Source organism: Furipterus horrens, unplaced genomic scaffold (assembly GCF_987537825.1).
Source record: "Furipterus horrens unplaced genomic scaffold, mFurHor1.1.pri manual_scaffold_7, whole genome shotgun sequence".
Lineage (NCBI taxonomy): Eukaryota > Metazoa > Chordata > Mammalia > Chiroptera > Furipteridae > Furipterus > Furipterus horrens.
Window position 1 is genome coordinate 13,092,871 of NW_028327177.1, and position 26,548 is coordinate 13,119,418.

The 26,548-nt window shown below is 35.9% G+C and overlaps 1 protein-coding gene across 2 annotated transcripts in view; it reads left to right on the plus strand.

Annotated features, from left to right (window-relative positions):
• The window catches only part of TAF2 (TATA-box binding protein associated factor 2), a 59,356-nt gene that overhangs the window by 25,746 nt on the left and 7,062 nt on the right, over positions 1-26,548 (plus strand). Inside the window, exons 14-26 of one of the 2 annotated variants that reach the window (XM_090283417.1) lie at positions 305-414; positions 2,287-2,352; positions 4,069-4,321; positions 5,646-5,786; positions 7,359-7,469; positions 10,488-10,681; positions 11,455-11,594; positions 14,901-14,970; positions 18,837-18,946; positions 19,364-19,593; positions 20,958-21,113; positions 21,595-21,700; positions 23,198-23,320. In XM_090283417.1, the coding sequence (XP_090139543.1) occupies positions 305-414; positions 2,287-2,352; positions 4,069-4,321; positions 5,646-5,786; positions 7,359-7,469; positions 10,488-10,681; positions 11,455-11,594; positions 14,901-14,970; positions 18,837-18,946; positions 19,364-19,593; positions 20,958-21,113; positions 21,595-21,700; positions 23,198-23,320 (1,810 nt within the window). The remainder of the gene's footprint in view (positions 1-304; positions 415-2,286; positions 2,353-4,068; positions 4,322-5,645; positions 5,787-7,358; positions 7,470-10,487; positions 10,682-11,454; positions 11,595-14,900; positions 14,971-18,836; positions 18,947-19,363; positions 19,594-20,957; positions 21,114-21,594; positions 21,701-23,197; positions 23,321-26,548) is intronic. The other variant, XM_090283418.1, reaches the window with a different exon arrangement.

The window sequence follows — 26,548 nt, forward strand, 5'->3', positions numbered from 1 at the left end:
TATATAGAAAGGGCTTATGGGTGGCAGATCTGGTTAGAAATTTCATAATGAGATTTTGTTTGCAAAGAACGATATTAAGCAAATACCAGGTGTTGGTTATGGGAAGCCAGGATACAGATGGAGATTTCAGGGAATACAGATTCTCCCAGTTCTCCCTTCCATTGGCACCAATCGCCTTTCCTTTTCTGCAGTTACACATCTTGTACAGTGTTATTTTATATCTTGATTTATGTACCTACACAGGTAAGAACACATACTGGTATTCTTCCAGCACTATCTATGAACATTATATTTCTTTTTAAAGGGGCCACTTAAAGTGACAGTGCAGGAGTTAGATGGATCCTTCAATCACACATTGCAAATTGAAGAAAACAGCCTTAAACATGATATACCCTGCCATTCCAAAAGCAGAAGGTAAGCATTGAATTTTAATTATAAATTAAAGTTCATAGTTAAATCGTAAGTCTTACAGATTGAAATGCCAAAATAAAATCCTAATGTAGCCCTGGCTGGTGTGGCTCAGTGGATTGAGTGCCAGCCTGTGAACCAAAGGGTCGCCAGTTCAATTCCCAGTCAGGGCACATGCCTGGGTGTGGGCCAGGGCCCCAGTTGATGTTTCTCTCTCACATCTGTTTCTCTCTTTCTCCCTCCCTACCCCTCTCTCTAAAATAAATAAAATCTTCAAAAAAACTCCTAATGTGTACCTAAAATTGTAGGTAGAGAACATGTTATCTAGTATCTTTTCCCCTCCATTTTAATTCAAGTTAATATTACCAAACATTATTTGCTTTCTGTTTTTATCCTTAAAATTAAATCAGTTTTCAATAGGTTTGCAAATCCTTATTTTGTAGTGGCATGGGGAGGTGGAATGGAAATTTGAGTTTTTGGAGCCAGGAAAAATTCAAGGCAAATTGCTTAGTTTCATTCTTATTAGTCTCATTTGATTAATATCTATAGGTACTATTGGAGAAATGATCAGTGAATATAAAGGGAGGGGCTGAGTACATATGTCATGAAAAGCCCCCGCATTCTCTATACTATGTGTCCTTCCCCTTCCTCCTCTACCCCCGTGCCCTTGCAGAAGTTTTTACTGTCGTTCATAGGCACGGTGCCGTTTTACTTAGAAAATGCCCAACAGTTCATCCTTTATGTAATAATTTTTCTTTCTCATTTTCTTAAACGCAGCCATGTACTCTGAATAGTGAAAGATGAGAAAAATTTGTGTGCTTTGCTGGAGTACTGTGTAGTAATAATCAAAATTTCAGGAGTAGAAGTCTAAACTCATGATTACATTTACATTATTTCAGACATGAGAATGTTGATTTTGATGGTCTCCAGGGAACTTGATTCTGAGATCTCCCAGTGATCATTTTTCCTCAGTGAAAATTCTTTCATGTTTAGAGTGAAATCTCCCTTTCTTTTTATCCTTTCTACCTTTGATATTGGGACCATCTGATTGCTACCCTCCTATAGCATTTTCTCAGTTTTGTTTTTTCTCTATATTAACAGTATGTCATTTGGATATTTTGTGTGAGGAACACAGGCAGACTATTCTCTGTTCTTATTTTATTCATCCTCACCCAAGTCGTTAGTTTGTTGTCCCGCAGATTTTATGGCTCAAGAGTAGTTTGCATGATTCCACTTGCTTTTGTTTCAGCTTGTCTTAAACCTTGTACATATTGGTTAGTACAGGTAAGATGTTTCGTAGTTAACCACTTCATACAGGACAGTACCTGCACATACAGCATATGTTCAGAATTATTCATGTCTCAGTTCAGGCCTGGTTCTATTTTCTTTTTTTAATACAGGATTTTTTTCTTTTTTTATTGATAGCTCTCTCTATCTTTTCTACATAAACTATAGCTACCAGTTCTTAGAAATATGTTTTGAGTTGACATTTAATTATATACTTTTTTGTTAAACTTTAATTAGACATTTCAATATCATTTACTTCATTCTTTCAGCTTCAAAATAGATTTTATTGTGATTAAGTTCTGTTACATTTACTATTCCTTCTTCCTTAGGATATCTTTCAGTGTTGCGTGAAATAAGTAGGGGAAGGGTCTTGTCAAAGGCCACGTCTAAATGACACATGGACACGGACAACGGGGTGGGGACTGACTGAGGGAGAGGGAGTGGGCTGAGGGGGGGAGCAATGGGGGAAAAATGAGACAACTGTAATTGAAAAACAATTAAAAAATTTCATAACTTGAACTTTGGCTGCTCTTCATTTCCTTTTAGAACTGGAAATGTCACAGTTTAAAATTTACTTTTTCTTAAATGTAGGAATAAGAAGAAAAAAATTCCACTGATGAATGGAGAAGAGGTAGATATGGATCTTTCTGCAATGGAGTAAGTTAGTTACTTAAGTTTAAGGACATAATATTTTCTGCGTTCTCATTTCTCTTGATATGTATATCATAAAGTATATAAATGTCCTGAAATCAGTGCTTTTTAAGCTTTTGAAAGGCAGTGTAACCTTATGCTAAAAATAAATCTTACATAAAATCATATACAGTGGAATACTACTCAGCCATAGACAAGATGAAATATTGCCATTTTTAACAATATGGGTGGATCTTTAGAGTATCATGCTAAGTGATGTAAGTCAGGTAGAAAAGGACAAGAATCATATGATTTTATTTATATATGGGATATAAAACAAAAAGCAACAAATTACCAAACAAAACAAACAGACTTCTAGACACAGATAACAATATGGTGGTTACCAGAGGCGAAGGAGAGTTGGGGAGGAGGAAGACGGTGGAGGGAGTCAAATACGTGGTGACAGAAGGAGACTTGGCTTTGGGTGGTGAGCACACAGTGGGGTAAGCAGATACTGTATTATAAAGTCATACACCTGGAAGTTACATAATGGGATTAACCAGTGTTACCCCAGGGAAATAATCAAAGAGAGAAGAGTAAATCCACCCTGGCCCCGGTGAAATGAGGAGTAACTACAGGGTGGTTTTGAAGTGGGCCCAGCCTGGACTTAGGCATCTTTCTTGCGCCTTTGCTGACTTCTAGACCAGTGCTGCTCCAACTAGAACATACGTGTCAATCGCTGGGGGACCTTAGAATGCAGTTTCTGATCCAGCACCGCACTAGGGGGTCCTGATAGGCATGTTCTTAATGAACTCTCAGGTGATACCCCTGCTCTTTGTCCTTGGACAAGGCTTCAGGGTACTTGAAGGCTTCCTGTGCTTGCAAAACACAATTTAAATATCATTATTTAAAATTTTTATGTGGTATTATTTATTGACAATTTCATTTTTAAATATTATGTAGCTGAAACTTTTTGTCCATATTGTACCTGTATATTTTTTATAAAGCATTGCAATGAACTAACTTGGTTGCAAAATATCATTGCTGTTTATGTGCCATTTTTACAGTTTTTTCATATGTGATTTGACTATAGTGAGCACCCAGTGGTATTTGATAAATTGAGTTACTACTTCAGGTGGTGTTCCTTTGATAAAAGTGTTGACATGGACTAGATTTTTTAAAAGTGTGCTTCTTACTTGGAGATATTATGTGCATAATCTTGTGATATGCCTCTGAACTATGATTTCAGAACTTGCTGTTTGAAAGGTCATAAGTCTAGCATTATAAAATAAAGTATTAAAATCAGTTGAACAAAATAAAGTAGTAAATTAATTCATTTCTTAGTCACAGATTGATATCCAGTAAGGGATGACACTTAAAACCTTAGTCAGTTATCTGGCTACAGGAAGTAAAGTGAAGAAACTTGGTCTCATTCCCCTTTTCACATCATGTAATCACAAGTCAAAGTCCCAAATTAATAATTTCAGATGGAATTATTTTGTTACTCTCCTTGGAGATCTTTTCTGCAAGATTGGTGTAGATAGACATTGTAATGAAGTTGAAATATATTAAACATAATGATAAAGTTGTCAGTGTCATTTAAAAAAATGAATACATAAAATCCCAGGCAGTCTTGAATACCACATGTAGAGGAGAAGCTGGTTAGTAAGTGCTTTGTTTTTATTTTAGGCATATGTAAAATTTTTAAAAATGAACACAGCGGAATATTGTGTTTCCTTCCAGCGCCGACTCCCCTCTGCTGTGGATAAGGATAGACCCTGACATGTCCGTACTGAGGAAAGTAGAGTTTGAGCAGGCCGACTTTATGTGGCAGTACCAGCTCCGCTACGAGAGGGACGTCGTGGCGCAGCAGGAGTCCATCTCGGCCTTGGAGAAGTTCCCCACGCCGGCGTCGCGGCTGGCCCTCACCGACATCCTGGAGCAGGAGCAGTGTTTCTACCGAGTGAGGATGGCAGCTTGCTTCTGCCTTGCGAAGGTGAGCTTCCATGCATGTAAAAACTAAAACTCTGTAAACGAATTAAAATTCACCAGAGTCTGATTTTACTTGGTAGCTGGTCCCTAAAAAGCTTTTTAGCAAGACTGATTTGAAAGAAAGATGTTTGACCTGAAAATAGGTAATGAGTCAGATTTTAAAACCAAAGAGCATTTTTCACCATTGTATTAACTTGACAACTACATTTTTAAGCAAAGAATATATTTGGTAAGAAATTCCTTGGTTTTACATTAAAGTACATGAAATCAGTTCATCTTAATTATCCCACTGGGGTGATTGTTTCATGTTAGTTTGAGCTTAGTAATCAGTGTTAGTAATATGTAATTTAGAATGCTAGGTTCTGTAATTTAACATACTAGGAAAGTTAATTTATTAAGAAGACTATATATTTTCTTTAGATGCAAAAAAAACAAAAAACAAAAAACCTGAAGGTAAAATGAAAACCAGAAAACGCAGACAAAAATTTGGCCAGAAATACTGGGTTCCAGGTATTGAAAAAGCATCTTGATAATAGGTTCATTTCCATTTAGTGACTTTCTTGCCTTCCTCACTGCTGAATTCATTTGTCCAACATTCCACCAGATCATTATGCTTTAGATTTGTTTTTTCTTTAATCGTCACTAGTGAGTAGTTGGATTTCTGATTTCTACACTTGACTCAGGTATGTGAGGGAAAGGATTACTTTCTTTGTTAATCATCTGCTAAAGATACAATTTCATTGCTTTTATAAAGATCTTTGTGATTTTTGCATGCTAGATTCTTAGCAGATCCATAAAATTATGTTGTTTAAAGTTAATTATAGTTTTCTTTTTAGAATGATTTTTATATGCACTAAAGGTATCAGTGGCAGAATACATTTTTTTGTAAGCACTCTTACAGTCTTAAATGGTATCGCGGTACTTGGTTTGTTTTTCAATTAGGGTAGATTTTAAAACCTTCTTTAAAATCCTTGGTGATGTTTCTAGCTGATAAATTTAAAATTCTAGAATTACATCCACCTAAATAGACAAATATAAACTTATTTAAAATAGAAGCCTTTTGCAAATATGTTTTCTTAACATAAAGAATGCTCCAATTTAGAAATTTACTTGTAGAAAATAATTATAAATGTATATAAGAATTTGGCAGGGTGAATTTGTACGGATTCTTAGAAATGATAATGGAAGGCTAAAATGAATTAAATTTATGAGAATTGAAGTTGAAAACTAACCCAATTGCATTGCTAACTTTTAGAAAGCGGTTTTATTTATTTAAAAATACGTGTGCTGTGGTGATGGAAATTACTTTGTTTTCTGATTGTTCGCAGATTGCAAATTCAATGGTGAGCACATGGACAGGACCGCCTGCCATGAAGTCGCTCTTTACTAGGATGTTTTGTTGTAAAACTTGTCCAAACATTGTGAAGACAAACAACTTTATGAGCTTTCAAAGTTATTTTCTACAGAAGGTACAGTTTACCTCCCAAATTTCTTATAATTGTTTTATGCCGCTATCTGTATATCTCGGTTTTACTTGGAGATTAGTCAAGTAATAAATGTGTTTGCTTTCTTCTAAAAGGTTGGGCCTTTGTTCTTTTTTGTTCTTAAAATTTTTTTCCAAAATTTTGATTAAGTGATTGCTCATTGATTTTATGAGGGGTAGGAAAGGAACTCACTAGCCACATTAATACTGAAGTAACGAGAAATGGATAATTTGAATCTGGGGTTGGCTCCATGGGGGGTGGTGGTATGGGTGAGTCCTTCTAGAATGTGAACAGCGTTTCTGAGTCAGAGGCAAAGCAGCACTCAGCCCTGCTACTCGCTAGCAGTTTGCACGAAGACAGTTTCGTAACCCTCTTGGCCTCTGTTTACGCAATTGTAAAATTTATCTGTTTTAGAATGAAATAAGATACGCATGTGAAGTATTTTAGATTCTGTTTATCACATAGTAGGTTTTCTGGGAATGGTAATGTAGAAAGTGGTGGCATGATGGAGTCCCTGTTGCAGGAAGGGATGTGAGAATGGTGGGGGGTTAGCATTTGCAAGTCATTTGTAACATTTTTTGAGTAATTTCGTAATAATGAAGGCAGAGATTAGATGAACGAGAATGGAATGGAAGGAAGAGTGAAGCTGAAGTAGAAAAACTAAGGAAGCCTGTTTTATTCTCCTGGTTTGGGGGTGGGGAGTATGAGAAAGGAGGCATGTTCAGCGTGACGCAGGGCTGAGGACAGGCCGTTTGGGGCTTGTTTTGTTTTGGATAGAGGGAGGAAAAACTTGACGTCTGTTTGGCACAGATAAAGCAAGCATTGGAGAGGGAGGGATGACATATTTCATGGGGGCCAGTAAATCTAAAACAGAAGATGGAGTGAATTCTGAAGGTGTTGGTAGTAGGCAGGACACTGCTGGGAGGTACATTTCAGAAAAGATAACAACCTGCCCTTTTCTGAGTCAGGTTTCTACCACCTTAGAAAAGTTGCCTGTGAAAATTTAAGAAGAGGAAAGTTACGCTGGATTTCAGATAATTTACCATTGCTTCTTAAGCAGAGATGGGATGGTATTGGACCATCCGCGTCTTCTCGACCGATGGTTGAACTGTGTGCCTCCAGCCACTATGTCATTTAATCCCGAAAAGGGTTGTGAGGCTCCTGCTTAGGAAGCAACTAGCTGACATAGCCCGTCTTAGTAGATAGTAGAGTAGGAGTTGAATAATGGTTTATCTAATGTTAAAGCCCCATATCTTTACTGAAAAACCCAGAACTGAATTTATGTAACTTACATGACGTGTTTCCTCTGACAAATAAAAGACAAAGTCATGTGGGCTGCAGAGTGCACCCAGCCCTCCCCTTGGTGTCCTGCTCAGCTCTTCTGTTAGAATGTTTGTGGCATGTTCTGAGTAGGAAGGGGTGGGAGTTAGGGGGTTAGGCTCCATCCAGATACCTGTGTCAATTCTAGAGTAACCCTTTTCCTACATGCACTGAATTCAATTAATTGTATCAGTGAAAGAGTTGAATTTCATGCTTAATTTTTTTTTTTTTCTGTAGACTATGCCAGTTGCAATGGCTCTATTGAGAGATGTCCACAACCTTTGTCCCAAAGAAGTCTTAACATTTATTTTAGACTTAATCAAGTACAATGACAACAGAAAAAATAAGGTAAGGTACCTTAATGAATATTATAAAACTATCCAGTGATATTTTGTTTTTAAAGAAATATTTAGACTGTGAAATCGTCCATGGTACTTGAAATTTCTAGAGTTAGAAGCATGTAAACATGATTTATTATAATAACCAGTTGATGAAAACCAAGATTAGCTGGTTTTTAAATGTTCCTTATACCTGTCGTAACGTGGAGATATTAGTGTGTTAGATTTTGGGGAGCCAGCTAAAAATTGTTTTGGTGAATTCTGATACCCAGAAAACAGTTCCCTCTTGGGATAACTTGTTTATTGATGAATTTGACTTTTTTAAAAACCATTATATGAATTTATTCGTTTATTTAGCAAACAGCTATTAGATGCCATGTTTCAAGTTATTTCACCTTATTTGTTATCAGATAATCTAGCTTGTCCAAGTAGGGTTACAGTATCTGTGAGAATTGGATGTAGTCTTAGGGGTAAATGTTAAATCATTCGGTTTTCCTACTTTACCCACACCCCCATCTCCTTTTTAATATTTGAGTTCATTTTGTGATCCACAAACTTAGGTCAGAAACAGTGGTTAAATAAAGGAGCTTTTGCTTTGTTGGCAAAGTAGTTAACAGAGGTAACAATGAAACTATAAAAATACTTAAAGAAAACCTATAAATGTTTTGATCCAAAGTGTGCACTTGTGGAATAGTTTTTCGTTGGTTTTGTTTGTTTGTTGTGTGCTGTATTTTTTTTCCTGCTCAGTATCTGAACATAGGAATCTTTAGGGAGCTCTATTGTCATGTGTGTCAATGAATGTGAGGTTCTGCCTCCACACTGGAAGCCAAAAGGGGCAGGTATTCCTCTTCTCTCCCTGGCAGTTTTTGTTGCTGGTAGACTTAACTCATATGCTGCATGTTCAAATAACCAGGCTAGAGTATCTGATTTCCTGAGTTTAAGTCAAGCCACACCTAGATTGCCTTTCAATAAATTACTTCTCTGGGAGTTGAATGGGATATGGATTTAGGAAAATTTTTTTATGATCTCCTTTTCCATTTTCTCTGCTTTTGCTAGAAACTCCACTTATTCCTATGTTATGTCTTCTAGACCATCCCCCCTAATTTCCTTGTCCTTTTCTTCCTATTTTTGGTCTCTTTTTGCTCAAAATTTCAGGAATTTAAAAAAAATTTTATAGTTCACTTTGATTCTGATTCTCTTCGTATTTCTCTTTTTAAAATGTTTTGCTCTTGGAAGACATCTCATTGGTTATTTCTCAGACAACATTAACAATAGTTTTGGATTTTTCTCCCCTGCCAGTTTTCTTTTTTCCTCGCACACTATTTCTTTCAAGTCACCTTTTTCTCTTTGTTTGTTCTGGTCTTTTTTATGTTGGTACTTTTTAAAAATATCTGGTGATCTTTGGGTTATATGTGTACGTATGAGAGTAGAGCACTAAATAGCTGATTTGAAGCTCTGTATTACAAGCAAGATTTGTGAACTGTGGTCATCCTTTTAGGGGAATCTGGTTAGGATACTAAAAGAGTGCCTTTCATGGAGTATTTATTGAATGAACTAATATACGAGGTCTGTCTGGAAAAAGTCGAGCCATTGTTATTATAACGAGAACCGTTTGCACGACCTCAATGTAACCTGGCAGCCAAGGAGAGCGGACTGGAGTGTGTGTGTGTTAACAATGCTGACTTCACTGTACGAGTCAGTGGGGATGATAGACACTGTTGAGTGAGCATGTGCACTGTGTTGTCGTCACATTAAAAAACGACTGAGCAAGTAGAGCAACAAATCTGCATCAGAGTTTGCACTAAGCTTGAACATTTCTCCATGGAAACTATTCAGGTGATAGAAGGCTTTCGGGGACAATGCAATGAGTGCAGCACAAAAAAGAAGTGTGGCACAGATGCTTCAAAGGTGGTCAAGGATTTGTTGAAACTGATCCACGTTCTGGAAGGCCTGCAATAATCTGAACACCCGAGAATGTTGTATACAAGCTGCAATCAACAAAGATCAGCAACTGACGGTGTGAGAACTAGAAACTGATCTGGGGATTCCAAAAACTACTGTGACTGAAATTTTGATGCAGGATCTTGGCATGAAACATTTCATGGCAAAATTCATTCCATGGTTTCTGCTACCAGAGCAGAAAGAACATTGTACTGCAGTTGTTAATGACTTGATTTAAACAGCTACCAATGAATCAGATTCCCTCAAGAAGGCTATATAACTGGAGATGAGTCGTGGGTCTACGACTATGAACCAGAAAGGAAGGCCCAGTCATCCCAATGGAAGTTGCCTGGTTCTCCACGCCCAAAGAAGGTGTGCCAGAGCTGCAGTAAGATCAAGACCGTGTTAACTGTGTTTTTTGATTGGGAAGGTGTTGTCCATCACGAGTATGCCCCTCCAGGCCAAACAATGAATAAGGAGTCCTACTTCAGTGTTCTCTGTTGAAAGATGTAGCTATGGACAACTGGTGGTTATCAGCAGCTTCATCGCGATAATATGCCCGCTCACGCATCACGTCTCATGCAGAGTTTTTTTGGCAAAACATCAAGTCAGGTAAATGACTCAGTCCCCTACAGCCAGATTTGGCACCCTGGGACTTCTGACCTTTCCCAAAACTAAATCACCTTTGAAAGGGAAGAGATTTCAGACTGTCAACAAGACTCAGGAAAATCTGATGGGGCAGCTGATAGGGATTGGGACTCTGTGAGGTCCCCTGATGCCTACTTTGAAGGGGACTGAGGCGTCATTGTCCTATGTACAGTGTTTCTTGTATCTTGTATCTTGTTCAATAAATGTCTCTGTTTTTCATATTAAGTAGCTGGATACTTTCTGTAAAACCTTGTTGTATTTCTAATTCATGTATCTCACTTTTTTCCTAATGTGTGACTCTGCGTAAAGGACCGAGATGAATACTTACCAACTTATGTTTTCAGATAAATTATGTTCTTAGATTATAAATATTTTATTTTATTACTTTCTGAACGGAAGTATGCATATTGTATCCTTTTATAATTATTTTTTGCCTTAGTTTTCAGATAACTATTATCGTGCAGAAATGATTGATGCTCTCGCCAACTCTGTTACGCCTGCAGTCAGTGTGAATAATGAAGTTCGAACTTTAGATAACTTAAATCCGGATGTGCGACTCATTCTTGAAGAAATCACCAGGTTTCTGAATATGGAAAAGCTCCTTCCAAGTTACAGACACACCATCACTGTCAGGTATGATGATTCTTTACATTTTCTTTAAAGTTATTTTTATAAGTTTAAGAGAAATTTATGCTCATAGAAAACTGGGAAATATAGTAAAGTTAAAGGAGAAAATTAAAATCCTATGATTCTGTCATCCACAGATAAATTATTACTGTACTGTTTTGGAGACTGGCCTTCTAATTTTCTTTCTCTTATAAAATATAAATTTTTAATTAGTGGACATACATTGTATATATAGTTTTTGTATTCTGCTTATACTATAACCTCATGTTATCAGAAATTTTTCGAAAGCATTATTTTTGATGTCTGCATAATATTTTATCTCATTAGATATAGTATAAGCATCTTTCTGTTAGATACTTTTAAGATGACTTTTTGCATCTTTCAACTTCTTTGCGTATGATTATCAAAAAGTTCTATCTCTTTAGGAGTTTGCTAAAAAGAAAGTCGAGTCACTGTTTCAAATATTATGAACAATTTAACCTTCCACATTTATTATTTACTAAACTGTGTAACTAAAACTTTTGGAGAAAACACTAAATATAATGATACCTGAAACTGAATTTTCAAAGAAGTTTTAAAATTTGTTTTCCTTTGATAACATTTATATACTTCTCATTTTTATGATCATTGCAAAAATTTAATGATACAAAATTAAAAGGTAGATTCAAAGCAGATCAATTTTTCAGTTTACTGTTATGGATTAATTTCTAATGCCTAGCAAACAAGTTTGATTCAAAATACTTTAATCAAACCATTTAACTGTAAATCTATTTTCCTAGTTGTTTGAGAGCCATACGAGTGCTTCAGAAGAATGGACATGTGCCAAGCGATCCAGCTCTTTTTAAATCTTACGCAGAATATGGCCACTTTGTGGACATTAGGGTAGCAGCTTTGGAAGCAGTTGTTGATTATACGAAAGGTAATGCTTTAGAAGTGTATGTTTACATCATCTTAGAAAGGAATATTTACCATTTAAATCCAGTCTCCGTTATTGGGGTTTTCTTATTACATACAGTACAGATATTTTAATTTTAAATTCTTGACGCACAGATTTTTGTTTAATGAAGAATTCTTATAAAAATTGATAAGTGAAGGGGAATAATAAAATTAATAAGTAGATATCTTGGGGCTTCCCAAGAAGTCAGTAGACCATTCTTATAGCTTTAATTATGTGTTATTTTAAGAAATAGAAGTTGCTTTTTGTGAAATTTCAAATTTCTAACTATATACAAGAAGGATTCAAGAAAACATCTTGCGCCCTGGCTGGTGTGGCTCAGTGGACTGAGCGACAGCCTGCAAATCAAAGGGTCGCCAGTTCAGTTCCCAGTCAGGGCACATGCCTAGGTTGTGGGCCAGGTCACCAGTTGCGGGCTTGCAGGAGGCAACCACACATTGATGTTTTTCTCCCTTTCTTTCTCCCTCTCTCCTTCCCCTCTCTCTAAAAACAAATAAAATCTTAAAAAAAAAAAAAAAACGAGAAAGAAAGAAAGCATCTTGCTCCTGTCAGAAATTTGTATCTGTGAAAGTAGAGCAAGAGACATAAACAGGAGCTTCATTAAGGGGATTAGGCAGGGCTTTAAAAAGTTGAAAAAAAAAGCCATAAATAAGTAAGCAAAAACTACATAGTCAAAACATTTTCAGAAATACAGAGGAGAAATAAGGAGATAAAAATGTTTTAAAAAAAAGTCATGAAGAATGGAGCTGGTGGAAGAAAAGCAATAATCTAAGAAGTAATAGAATACTTTGATAGGGTGTAAATGAAACTGACCTAAGCTAGTCTGATGAAATTAAAATTTTTAAGGTTAAGCAAAAAAAGGTGTAAGTTCCTAGGAATATCAGAGCCTAGTTACTATAGAAGGTATGAGAATAATGAATGTGACCCGTGACTTTTTCAGAATATGAAGAGTTCAAAAGGAAACCAATAGCTAATATAATGTCTAAGGGAAGTTTTGATTTAAGATTCTTGAAGGCAAGAAGTACATCTCCTATGTAACATTTTATTTTATTTTTTTAAAGATTTTATTTATTTAATTTTTAGAGAGGGGGAAAGGGTGGGAGAAAGAAAGGGAGAGAAACATTGATGTGTAAGAGGTACAAGAGATTCCTCTTGAACCCCACAGCTGGGGGCCCAGCCTGAAACCCAGGAATCAAACCAGCGACCTTTCAGTGCACAGGTCAGCGCTCAGTCCACTGAGCCACACCAGCCAGTGCTCCTAGGGAACATTTTAAATAATCAAGTTCCCAAAGATAATTTTCAGCTGATCTGGAAATGAATCAAAGTAATAGCTAAAGAGCAAAGTGTGAAATGCAAAGCAGTGATCAACAACCATGCCTGTAAAATAAAGAGTTAAGCTTAAATATTTGTTAATATGGTTTTTAAAGTTAATGGAGATTTCAAAAATCATTCTTAAGAAGGTGAAGGGATGAAGCCAAGTTAAACACCTCATATACACAGACAGCAGCATGGTGATGACTAGAGGGAAGGGGGAGTTGGGGGGGAGGTAGAGAGGGTAAAGGGGGACAAATGGTGATGGAAGGAGACTTGACTTGGGGTGGAGAGCACACAATACAACATGCAGATGATGTATTATAGAAGTTTATAAATAGAATTGAAACCTATATAATTTATTAACCAATGTCACTCCAATAAATTAAATAAAACCTCTGGGGGGGTTGCAAATATAAGAAATATGTAAATTAATCTACATCTGAAATTATCAGATCATAGCACTAAAATATGAGAAGAGTAAGGAAGTTAAAGTATTTTGAATTTCTCATCTGACTGTGGAAAGACAAGGGGTGAGGGACGTTCTTTAGTAGATATTGATTAATTTTTACATGTTAAATAGAGGGAAATATACTCAAATTTTTACCTTTTATAAATTTCAATAGAAATACTTATTTATAGTTAGGAATTATAAAAGGGTAAGGTCAATATAGTGTGTATAATATGTATGTTGGTCTAAGTTCAAAAAGGACTGTCATTTGTTCTTTTTATGGAGGGTTAAAATAAACTTTTAAGAAATTATAGTGAAAATAACCATTTTTTTAAAATGAATTTCTTGGCAGGAAAACTATGTAATTCTCTGTCAGTCTTCAGTTTTGTTTTGAGATTTTATCAGTTCATGAAATTTAGAAGTTTTGGGGTACATTAAACATGCCAGTATTCTCAGTCATCTTTCCCAAAGTATATGATGTTCATTGTCACATAAATATGAAGGTTTCATGAATTAGTACTCTCTGAAATGAAATACAATATGAATATTATGATTTCCCAAAGAACACTAAATAAGTATAATTTAATTGAGAGGTGTTTAAATGTCATCCATGAGCCCTGGCTGTTGTGTCTCAGTGGGTTGAGTGCCGGCCTGCCAACCAAAGGGAAGCCAGTTTGATTCCCAGTCAGGGCTCATGCCTGGGTGACGGACCAGGTACCCAGGTCGGGGTGTACAGGAGGCAACTGGTTGATGTCTCTCTCACACATCAATGTTTCTCTCCCTCTTTCCCCTTCTTTTCCCATCTCTCTAAAAATAAATTAATTATATTTTTTAAATGTGATCCATGAATTTTAGATAATTTGAAAATAAAAAAATGGAAAATATTAGAAATAAAATTCTGAAAATAAAGCTTTTTAAGTCATAACAGCAAAACTTGTTGAAAAGGTGAATGGAAACAGCTAATGAGTCATTTTATTGGTCAGTTATATTTATATCACTTTTATTTTTTAATTGCCTTTTATATTATGTCAAAAAGTAAAGGCTGTTCTTTGGTCTTAAATGAAAGAAACTTCTCAGGCAAAAACAATTCATTTTATAATACAGTTGAAGGATCATTGAGGATCAGACATCTCTATAATTTGATTTAAGCATCTAGAAACAATTTTATTTAAACACATTTTGTTCATTTAGAGTTAATCATCTCTAATTTAGGGCTCAATAAATTATAATTTGCTTTATGTTGCATTTGCTATTGATTTGAACTGCAGTGAAAAATATACACTTGGTTTTGTTTCATGTTTTGGCTACGTATAGCATAATACTTATAAAATTTACAAAGTGGCCTGTTATGTTAAAAAATATATATATGAGGAACTTGTCTACAGCCTTCAACTCTGATTGGAAGTCTAGCTAAGGCAGAGTCCTCAATATCAAGTGTAAGCTCCTTGCCTATCACTTGTTTGACTTGTTATAATTGCAGCAACAGATTTCTTTATTTTTCTTTTCAGTGGACAGGAGTTATGAAGAACTGCAATGGCTACTTAATATGATTCAGGATGACCCTGTACCCTATGTAAGGTTAGTTTTTGTGCTATAATTTTTTTTGTAAGTCCTAAAGTAAATTGAAAATTTTAGAAGTTATACATGGAATAAGTCTGTTATTTTTGAAAACATAGGAGTATGTTATGCATTTATCGTGCCCTTTTTTGACTTTTTTATTCAATTTGCCTTTGGAAGGCCTTTTTCAAAATACATTGTTAATAAGTAAAATTTATTTCCTGTAATTTTACATATGATTTCTATTGTAACTTAAAGGGAAGCTTATGTAATAGTTTGTAATGCAGCTGGAAGATCCTTGTATATCCAAAATTATGAGACCTCTACTGATTGATTTAATTTACTTTAGAAGTGATTTTGATTTAATTTACTTTAGAAGTGATTAAGAACAATGTTTTGGTGTATTCCGTTTGTTCCTTTCTATCTCATATAAAATCTTAATTTTTCTTAAATAGACTTGGGGTTATTTTTATTTTTGTATGCCCTTCTAGTGTTTTCTGCTGCTTTCTTTCGCAAAGCAGGATGTTTATGGTGTATTCAAATGGGATTACATTTTTTACCATTTTTGTCTTTCTTTGGACATAGTAGACACTTAAATTTTTGTTCATTTTAATATGATTTTATAAAATAAAATTTGAAAGTTGGAAAGTAACGTAGGCTATAGTCATTCCAACTAGAAACGAGAACACCGAGCTAGACGTGAACTGTCTTGCTCATCTTTCCCCATCAGTTGGCAAGTAGTTTTCTTCTAAAAAGTCACGAATAAACTGCCTTCTGACCTCACTGAGCTGCATCTGGGCCTCAGGAATTCACATGAGACATTTTAGCTCTTGGCAGAGACTGAGGTATAGGAGTGAGCTTTTGGTTAAGTCACCTATTTCAGTGTTTTAAGTGATGCTTATTACATAAATGTCCTTTATACAAAGTTTTGCTGTTAATATCTCATAGTTCTTCATTTGTGATCTAAATTATATTTTAAATAACTTGTCATTGTGATTGATATATACTAAGGGCAAGGTTGACATGGACAGAAATCTCGTAATCATCCATTCTGAAGTACATATTTATATGGAAGATGATAGACAGAAAACCTGCTTCTATCTCCTATCTGGCAGAGCTCATGTTTTTGAAAGTTTCTAGTAAGATCCAACTGATAGCAAGTAGGAACAGAAAATTTAATAAAGCTTATCATGTACTCATTTTTAATAAAGATTTTATTTATTTACTTTTAGAGAGAGGGGAAGGGAGGGAGAAACATTGCTGTGCAAATGATTGGTGGCCCACAACCCAGGCATGTGCCCTGACTGGCAATTGAACTGGCGACCCTTCAGTGCGCAGGCCAGCACTCAACCCACTGGGCCACACCAGCCAGGGCCTCGTATGTTTTCAATTCACATCAGTAGAACGGACATTAAGATGCATATTTCTGAGCTCTCGGAATTGTGTTTTGAAGACTATTTTTAGCAGATTCTAAAATTATGTAATATTTGAAATTTTTATAATTTTGAGTCACATACTGTAGATAATTGCTTTTGAAATATTTTTGTGGAACTGTTAATATCATTCAGATTTCAAGAGCTCTGTTATTTATAATCTGGGGTGAAAATCTATTTAAGGATATATTTCACGATTATTTTTGATGTTTTCTTCTTAATTGATGTGGTTTACTTCCAGTACGGGACCTCTTAGGCTTTATTTAAAATCATCTAACCCAGCAGTTTCCAACAAGAATTTTTTTTTAAACGTGCAATACCTGACTATTTAGTCAGTAGCACTGACCCCTTTTCCCACAGATTGTCAAATTTTAAAAAATAATAATAATAACAACGGCCAACACAACAATAGCTGTCCGGTGTGAATGAATCAAAATTATACCTCTTCTTTTTTTTTTTGTCAGGTTGGCAAAAAAAAAATTTTTTTTGGTGTGCTGCAGAATTTTAGTACTTAGTTTGTGTGTGCCACAAGATGAAAAATGTTGAAAATTGCTGCTCTAGCCCATAGTTACAGTTTAAAAAATTCAACAGGTCTTAAAAAATCTTTAATGGCATTAAAGTGTTAACATAGCACTTATTTTATGTGTGTATTTTTTGGTGTCTTGGGACATCTGTCTCTATTTTTATTTCTCTATGTTTCCTTTTTTCCTTTTAATAGGAACTCTGTCCTTTTCTCCTTGTCTCATTATTCCCTTTATCTGAGGTATAACTGACATATAACATTATACATACTAGTTATATTCCCTCAGGTTGGGTAGGTTATTTTAAAGATGACATGGAATTACCTTCTCATTTTGGAATTAGGCATGCATATGATCAGTGTATCAGTTCAAGGGACATCCAATGCTTTTTCTTCTGGGAGGTTTTGGACATTTTTTTGGCTTTGGTTTGACTTCATTTCCTAGAGATAGTGATTTGCAATGGTATTGGGCCAGCCCACAAAGAAAATTCTAAATTGTCCAGGGAAATAAGTTTTTGCTGCTGTCATTATGACATAAACCCGTGGCTTTCTTAGGATTTGCTTCAGGTTCATTCCAGATATCTGAAACATATGCTGTTTAATCTCTGAAAATTCAAGCATAAAATTCTCATTGTCTTCCTTTAAACTATCTCCTCTGAATTTTACTTTGAGTATTTAATATTTTATTGTAAAAATCTTCTGTTATCTAAACCTTAAAGAAAAACAAACCTTTTAAAGAAATGTTTAATTGCTAAAAGTAATATACATACTAACCATTACTGCTTTTTCAGTAATAGTTTAAAAGATATCCCCAGACCATCCTTCAAAATTATTTGGTATGGCATAAAGAGTTTGCAGTGAATTGAGTAAATACCATAAAGTTGTATTTATTCTTATAGCCTTTCAGTAGTCTTTCAGATGGTCTTAAAATTGAAAGCACAAAAGGATGGTAACAGCGAGAGTCCACAACTTCCAGTTTTACAGACGTGAAATTGAAGCCCAAAGGGATTAAGTGGCTTAACTACAACCTAGCAATCCACTTTTCTCCCATCTCTTTCTCAAGTACTGATCTCATTTGGTATTTTTCCACCAACAATTAAACACAAAAAATGCCCAGGTCCACCTTTTTTAAAGTTTTGCTAGCATCAATAAAAATTACAGCCGGAGTTTCTTCCTTCCTCCATTATATCCAGGCATTCCATTGCTCTGAGGTTTGAACTTTCCAGCCCTCGTCCTAGGCCTGGCTTTTAATTCCTTCACTAAACGCTAAACTACTGTCAGAGCCTCCTTGCTTCTCTTCTTTCTCTATCCTCTCTTTGTGGTGTCTTCTGCTCACGGCATTGGGCATTTTCTCTTTCAGGTTTTGTTTTGGTCACATTGCCCTATTTTTCAGAAGACTATAAGGTAAAAACTCCCAGTTTAAGGAGACTTCCTTATGAATTGATTCTTATTTTCAGAAAACCTTTTTGCAGTCTCTGTATTTAAGTGCTGCTGCACATTCCTGTGCTCTACAGAGATCCTGTAACAGTGAAGTTTATATTCATTTTATTATCTCAAATGCAGGCTTCTTCTTGGCCTATTTTTTGTTCCATTTTTTTGGTAAACTTTTTTGTAAACTTGCCTAAGGAGAGTACGTAAAACGTTCATTTTAGAAGTGGGAGGGGAAGTTTGGTAAGAATACAGAGTTGGGTTTTTGAAGACCTCATTGTGCACTAAAGCAATTTTAGAAACAGCAAACCCATCTGAACTGTTTAGTGAAAAAACAGCAGTAAATATTTAGAATGTAACCGGAGCCTTTTGAAATGAAACTAAACTTAAACACAAAGCTAGCTCTCAGAGGGGAGATGATAAAATCGGAAGAAGTAACTACAGTACAGGTAATTTTCAACTGATTTTATTTAATGGTCAGCAAAAATTTACTTGTTCTTTTTCAGACATAAGATTCTGAACATGCTGACTAAGAACCCACCATTTACTAAGAACATGGAGTCTCCTTTATGCACTGAAGCCCTCGTAGATCAGCTTTGGAAACTTATGAATTCTGGTGAGACAGCAGTGGCTTTCAAAAAAAATCAGTTTATTTTATTTATTTATTTTTCTAAGTAGGAGACTTACAGTTACCTTTGCAGTTGTGTGTGTGAATCATTTCCTAAGGACATATTCATTATATCCTTTTGTTAGTCATTTTTTAAAGAAAACTGGTGTGATGATAAAACATTTTTCCAGTTATCAAATCCCTAGTTCATTCAGGAACATTTATTGTACCTGTAGCAATTTATAAGTATCTGTGCTAAGATGAGATGCGTCTACAGACAGGCTTGCCAGTGAGGCCTATAGGTCAAGAGATGGCTCCTTTTAAGCATCATCACCTTTAGTTTCTTCCCTGTGTACAAGTTCTGGAACAGTTAAAAATGTATGGTTAAATGTGCTTATTGAGTTTTCTTTATTTTTTTCTTCTTAGGTACTTCACATGACTGGAGGCTACGGTGTGGTGCTGTGGACTTGTACTTCACACTTTTTGGCCTCAGTAGACCTTCCTGCTTACCCTTGCCAGAGCTTGGATTGGTTCTCAATCTAAAAGAGAAAAAAGCTGTCTTGAATCCGACCATAATTCCAGAGGCCATTGCAGGCAACCAAGAAACTGCAATTAATCCAAGTAGCCATGCACAGCTCGTTGGATTTCAGAACCCTGTAAGAATCATGTGTGTTACAGAAGATGTAGTTTTATTATATAGAGCTACCTGGTGAAGAGAATTGCTTCTTTTAAACTGACGAATTTTAAAGCCACTAACAATTTTTTTGGTACCTTTTAAAAAACTGCCGGCTGACATCGGTTTAGCACTTTACAGTTTACAAGTGTCCTGACACCTACATAGCGCTGCCAGTCCAGTCACACCTCTTGTGATGATATAATGATTGTACTTGAGCATGGAATTTCTTCTTTGAGCAGTAGAAAATTGAAATGAATATTTAACCTGTTACATGTTAACCTTCTTGTTCATATATGGTAATGGCAAACTCTTTGAACACAAGGGTCCCTGACTTTTTTTCCCCCTACTCTGTAATGCCTAGCACAGTTCTAAACATGACAAGTGGCTGGCAAGTGCTTCTTGAATTAAATAAATAAATAGATAAGGAATGACCAGGTAAATAAGTGATCTGATGTGGGAGGAGATTATGCATTACATTTTAAAATTTGTGTGTGTGTTTGTGTGTGTTTGCCTTTATAGAGAAAGGTTTATTTCTCTATGCATTATAAAATTACCAGGTTTTTTGTAGAAAGACCTTTAGGATACATATCAGTCATTTTACTGTAATTTAAAGAACATTTTTTAGAAATGTTTCTTTTATTCATGACAGAATATCCCAATATGTCAAGCTTCATTTTTCACCAATATTTAGACCAGGTTACTTGCCTGGCAATTCCCTACTGGTGTTTTGACACTTTACAACACAGATTCTCTCTATTCTAGTTAGAAATAGTCATTTAAAATTACTTAGTCACCTAGATTTTCTGAAATATAATTGAACTTATTTGTTGTAAATTTAAAATGTATCCTAGAATTTGGGTTATGAAGTAGTAAGGTAAATCTTTCCATAGAAAAAAAGAGCCTCTATCGCTTCTCGGCCTTTTGGCTAAGATCAAGTGTAGAAAAAAAAGAGTCTCATTAAAGAGCTCTTCTAGATCTGAATAGTTATAAATCTGTGGAAATGAGTATGTTTATAATTCTTGCCTATATATGTTAATTTATCCACATTTGTACTTGGAGTCTTAGGGATAAGAGGAGAAAGTGACAGACACCAAAAGATATATTCTTTTGGGAAAGCTCTCAAAGTTCACTTAAATAACTTTTCTCTCTCCCCCACCCCCCTCTTCCAAAAAAACAAACAAACAGTGGACAGGAAAAGGTGAGATTTATTTTAAGCCCGTTGCTGATAACTTTCAGTCACTGGGCATGCTCTAATCTGCATGGGTGCTGTAGCTCTTAGTTTTCAGCTATAAAATGAGTTATTTGTCTTCAGAAATCTAATTTTGATCTTAAATATTGCCGCAGGAAGATGATCACCTTGCCAAGGAAGCATCATGTAATATATCAGCTCATCAGCAGGGAGTGAAGAGGAAGTCTGATACACCACTGGGGTCCCCACTAGAACCTGGTCAAATACTGGAGAAGAATGAGGATAGCAGTAAAGTCAAACTCAAAATCAGAGTAAGAAATACAGGTTAAACCTGTATTAACAGTGTAGGATATTCACCTTCTTGTAAATCTTTGTGAATATTTGCAATGGTTTTTTTCCTTAGTAACAGGCGGGACAGACTGAATCCTAAAAGAACCCACAGGTCCATCTCTAAAACATTCCAGCCAACTGTTTAACTTCTATTATCACCTGCTTCTCTGGGGAGGAACTATGTGTGCATGATCTACCACAGCTCACTGCTCTCCCATAACACAGGAATAGGTTTCAGTTGCTGTTAAATTTCCAATCATTTCCAGTCAGCTTCTTTTGGAGGCTGGACCACATGATCTCTTCTCTCTCTCAATACTTTTTGAGAAAAAGACATTACTTTTCCTTTTAAGATTATTGGGGGTGTATCCTGTGGCCTTTCTGCTACTTTTCCTAGGAGCTAAGATCCAAACATAAAGTGATATAATGGCCCTTTTTCCCTTTTGGTCTATGTGTCTGTTTTAGTTTTCAAGTTCTCAAGATGAGGAAGAGATTGATATGGATACTGTTCATGATAGCCAGGCCTTCATTTCTCATCATTTGAACATGCTTGAAAGACCATCAACTCCCGGTAAGATGAATATACTGCAGTCAGTGGGATGATCAAGAGAGTTCACGTGACATTACTCTTCTAAGTTGTTCTGCTTTGTTTACTTATTTTTACTCTTCCCCTGAGGATATGTTTATTGATTTGAGAGAGAGGGAGAAAGGGAGAGAGACAGAGAGACAGAGAAAGAAACATCGATGTGAGAGAGAAACATTGATCAGTTGCCTCCTGTATATGCCCGGACCAGGGACCAAACCCACATCCTAGGTATATGCCCTGACCGGTGATGAATCCACAGCCTTTTAATGTATGATGCAGCGTTCCAACCCCCTGAGCCACCGGCTAGGGCTTGCTTTATTTTTAAGTGAACAACTGTAAAGTTTAAAAGCAACTGGTATAAAATAAAATATTAGATTTTATCAGATTATAACAATTATGAGCAAAGGAATAAAGAAAAACACGTGTTTCTTTTAATTTTTCATTTTATTTTATTTTTTAAATATTTGGCATATTTATTGTTCTGAGTACTGTTCCTTTTCATTGGAAAATCCTATTCATACTCCATGCTGGTTGTTTTTTATGGCATTTACATTTGAATGAGTTTTTTCCCTAACATGTTACATTTTGGCAAAGTTACTCTTACCACCTTGTTCTAAGTTTGTTTGGCTTTCTGCTTAATTTTAGCTATGAGACCTAGACTATTTTTCACTGTCTAGTAATCTAGGATGAGCTAACAGAATTTGAGAACTGAGTTCCGGTAGGATATGGCCTAAGATATATTTGAAAACTTACAGGTCATGAATTTCTTGTCTTTTATAATTGTAGGAGATCTTAACAATTATTTATCTATTCTATCCATTTTATAGGTAAGAAAACTTGAGCAGAGAGCTATCAAATGACTTGCCCTAAAGGGCACATCCAGCAATAGCCAAATCAGGGCTAGACCCAAATCTTAAAACTTTTACATGTGACAGATGAAGGAATTGAGACAAAGAGAGATCAGTGTTTTACCTGGTTTATGTATCTAATTTGTTGATAATTTGGAATCAGAACCTGGGTGATACCTATTACACTGCTGTTCATATTATACCATTAAAACATTTCCTGTTTTAAATATCTTCCTAATCCCTAAATTATTTTATCTATATATTGAGTAAATAGTATAATGGAATTTATTAGCAAATTGAGGGGGTGGTAGCTGGCAATCTTTACTGTATGCAAAGTTCTGTGTAAATATTAAGGTATATGACATGGTTTCTGCCCCAGAACGTAGAATCCATTTTATATGTTCAGCAGGGTAGTCAAACTTCCTAACTTTCTTGAATGTGTGTTGTTCTTAGACTTAAATAGGTTAAATCAAATGGTATTTTCAGCAGTAAAAACTACTCTTATTATTAAAATTTTATTGTTGAACTGCTTCTGGTTTAAAAGTTAGCTTATAAAAGTCTGTCAGGCTTTTTTTTTTTTTTCCTTTTGGGAAACAAAGAAACGAATTCCTGTTCTCCTCATTTGGCATTTTAGGGCTCTCGAAGTACCGACCAGCTAGCTCTCGGCCTGCGCTGATGCCCCCGCACTCACCAGCCAGTGACGGCGCGCCCACCGCCAAGCCCCCGTGGGGCCTGGAACTCGCACGGAAGGGAACAGGTGAGTTACAGTGGTTATGTTTTTGCTCACAAACAAATCTATAAACTTCATAAAGTTTCGTTTCTTTTTTCTTTTTTACATTCAATGTTATATTAGATTCAGGTGTACAACATAAAATTTATTAACTTAAAAAATACATTAAAAATATAGATCTGAGGACTTGCTTTACTTGCAACACATTGACTTTGAAATAACTAACAAAGACTTTTAAATTAGACTTTGCTGTTTCGAAAGTAATTTACTCCTATTTTGTAAAACTTGGGAATAACAGAAAAGTAGAAAGGAAGGGGAAAAAATCATTTCCTCATTTAAAGCTACCTATTGTGTTAACATTTTGCTCTTCCCTTGTAGGGCTTTTTCTAAGAATATTAAAATATGAAAATGTCAGCCTCAGTAGGAATCATCAAATCTGTCCCTCTATGCTTTCATAACACACACAAAAAAGCCATTTTTTTCTCCTTTCTCCTTTCCCCTAAACATTTTACAGTTGGTTCAATCATGAAGACTTGATACCATACCTAGAAAACTAGCATGTTTTGACTTTGAAATTATTTCATACTAGTCAGGCTTATTTATGAAAGGTAATTCAGTTTAGATATGTTTATTACCTATCCTACTGTTTTACATTGTCTTCGCCTTACTCTTCTTGAAAGGAGAAGATTATAATCCAAATAAAGAGTAAACAGTTGACGCTGATGAAAAGATTCAGCCTTCAAGTTCTGGAGGAACAGGGAGTGAAGAACAAGATACATAAGCAAAATCACTTTTAATGAATAGTTTTTCCAAAAGTCATTAATCTGGCTTTAAAATTTCAGTGGATGGGTTTTGCTTATACAAACCATGTTTTCATGATATAAACAAGAAAGTAACTGTTTATTGATTTGAGGAGCTTAGGGAACCAACTGTAATTAAGAGGAGGCTTCAAACAAAAGGAACACCTCAGAGTATTTTGATGTTGCAACCCAGACTGTTCGGTGCTTTGTATCTCTGCGCTTTATGCATTTGTTGTAGGAGAACCACAAGATGTATTTCAGAAGGAAATCAGCTGGAGACTTTAGCTCTTACTTTGATAAGTGAATTTTGGCAACCAACCTTGTTGGTTTTGTATTCTCTTGGGTTTTGAGGGGGTTTGTTTTGTTTTGTTCTGTTTTGTTTTGGTGTAATTTTGCTTTATTGTCAATAGTTTTAAAAATTTTATTAGACATGTAAAATTTTTTACATTTTTAAAAATTATAAAATTTAGGGTGTTTCAGACTTCTGAATCAGCTTGAGAGTGATGTTTCTGCCTGCCTTTTATGCCTTTAAAAAATAAATACTGTGAATTTCAACTGTCAAATAAGTTCCTGTTACAGAAAATAATCTAAATACATTTGTTTGGTTTTTCTCAGTGATATGGCACACTAACCTATGTAGAAACAAATCTTAACACCTTTTTGTGCCCTACAATGTGCTTTTGTATTACTGTGTTGTATTTTCTTTTTAAATACATTTTTTACTTTTTTGGGAATCTCTCTTTACAGTCTTACAAGTCTTGTGGCATCATGGGAAGACTGGGGAAGAGATATAAGGCACGTGGTAGGGAATAGGAAAGCTTAAAATTTTTCACTTTAGTTATTAGTGTAGTGACCTATGTCATGAGACAAAATGTATACCAATATATTATTTATAGGCTGATCTATAAAACTTATATTTTGAATATATTCTTTAATGTGCATTTGAAATTTCTTTAAATGTATTTATGCTATTCAGTACCCTATGACCACTGAGCAAGTCTTTAAATTCAACAGTGTTATTATTAGAATTTAGAAAACCTTTATTTTTCAAATGGTAGGGTGCCAAAGGTTTAGATTTATCTACACGTATTTATTTGGGGCCCTAAATACAGTTTTCCTTTAGATACCTTATTATTTTTGATAGATAACTTTCCCAAGCCTGGCCGCTGTGCGTAACACTGTTTCTGAGAGAAGGGGCACTTTTAGCTCCGCCTTTCGGAATGACCAGCACAGCTTTGACCTAACCCAGGTGAAGCTGCCAGGAAAACAGGTGCTTCCTCTCTTCCTGCCTTCCAGCAGGAGCCAGGGGTCTCCTCCAGTGGGTCTTCCTGGCCTGGGCTTGAGAGTCAGGGTTCATGAAAGGAGGGAGAGAAAGGACAGTGGTCAGGGGAACTGTGACCTACTCTTCAGGCCCTAGGGACCCTAGATTAAAGTTCACGAATGGGTTTTTTCTGTTTGTTTTTTGTTGGTTTTTTTTTGTTGTTGTTGTTTTGGCCTTCTTCAGTTCATTCAACTGAGGCATCTTTTATTTGGTCTTTAGAAGTCTTACAGAAGTTTTTGTATTTGACACAAAAATCTGAATTTCCAGCTTCTCTTGAAAAAGAATTAACTGAGAGACCCTTTTAGATAGGGATGTGCTGTTTCACTGATTCCATTTGTTTGCACATGGTAGTCTCTTTACTTATTTTTGCGGTCTCCTTAGGTCCAAGACTTTTGAGTTGGGGACCCCTGTTTCCTTTATTCTTGAGCTGAGATGAAGTCTGAGATGGGTCCTTTAGAGCAGCAAGCAGATGATAATTGAGACCTGGAATGTGTAGCAGATGTCATCTGGGAGGAGTCGGAAAAGAACGAGGGTTTGGGCCAGATAAGGAAGAGGTGGAAATGGGTTAGAAGAAAGGCATGGTTTATATTTTTTAACTGTTCTTCCAATTTTTTCTTGCACATGATAGAAGAGTAATTAAGGGTGGGGATGATGGATGTGTGGTAGGTTAAGCCATTTGGGGTAAGAAAGGAGAGGTTACAGAAGTAGTTCTCTTACTTTCTATTTCTTTTGCCTCTCCTGAGGTAAGGAAGGGGATTTGCAGGAAGGGCTTACGGTTGCCATGGTGATTGGTTCAGCACACCACGTCCTCTCTCCCGCCACTGCAGCCTGGTCTCTCTCCCCAGGCGGTTGAGCATTGCCCACCTACGCAGAGAGCGCAGAGAGCGGAGGAGCAGGAACAGAAGCAGTGGGGGGGGGGGGATTCCTAGTGGTTTCCGTGGGGGAGAAAAGGAGAGTTCCTGCAGCTGCCTGGCTAGGGCTGCAGCATGTGGAACGCCTTCTTGCTTAAGTCAGCGAAGCACTGTTTGGGTGCGTGGAACCCTCTAAAGCAAAAGCCAAAAGCAAGAGCCCTACAGTTCTTTCTGTTGAAACTCTAGTATAGAAAACAGACTTTCCATTTTTTCTTAAATTTTA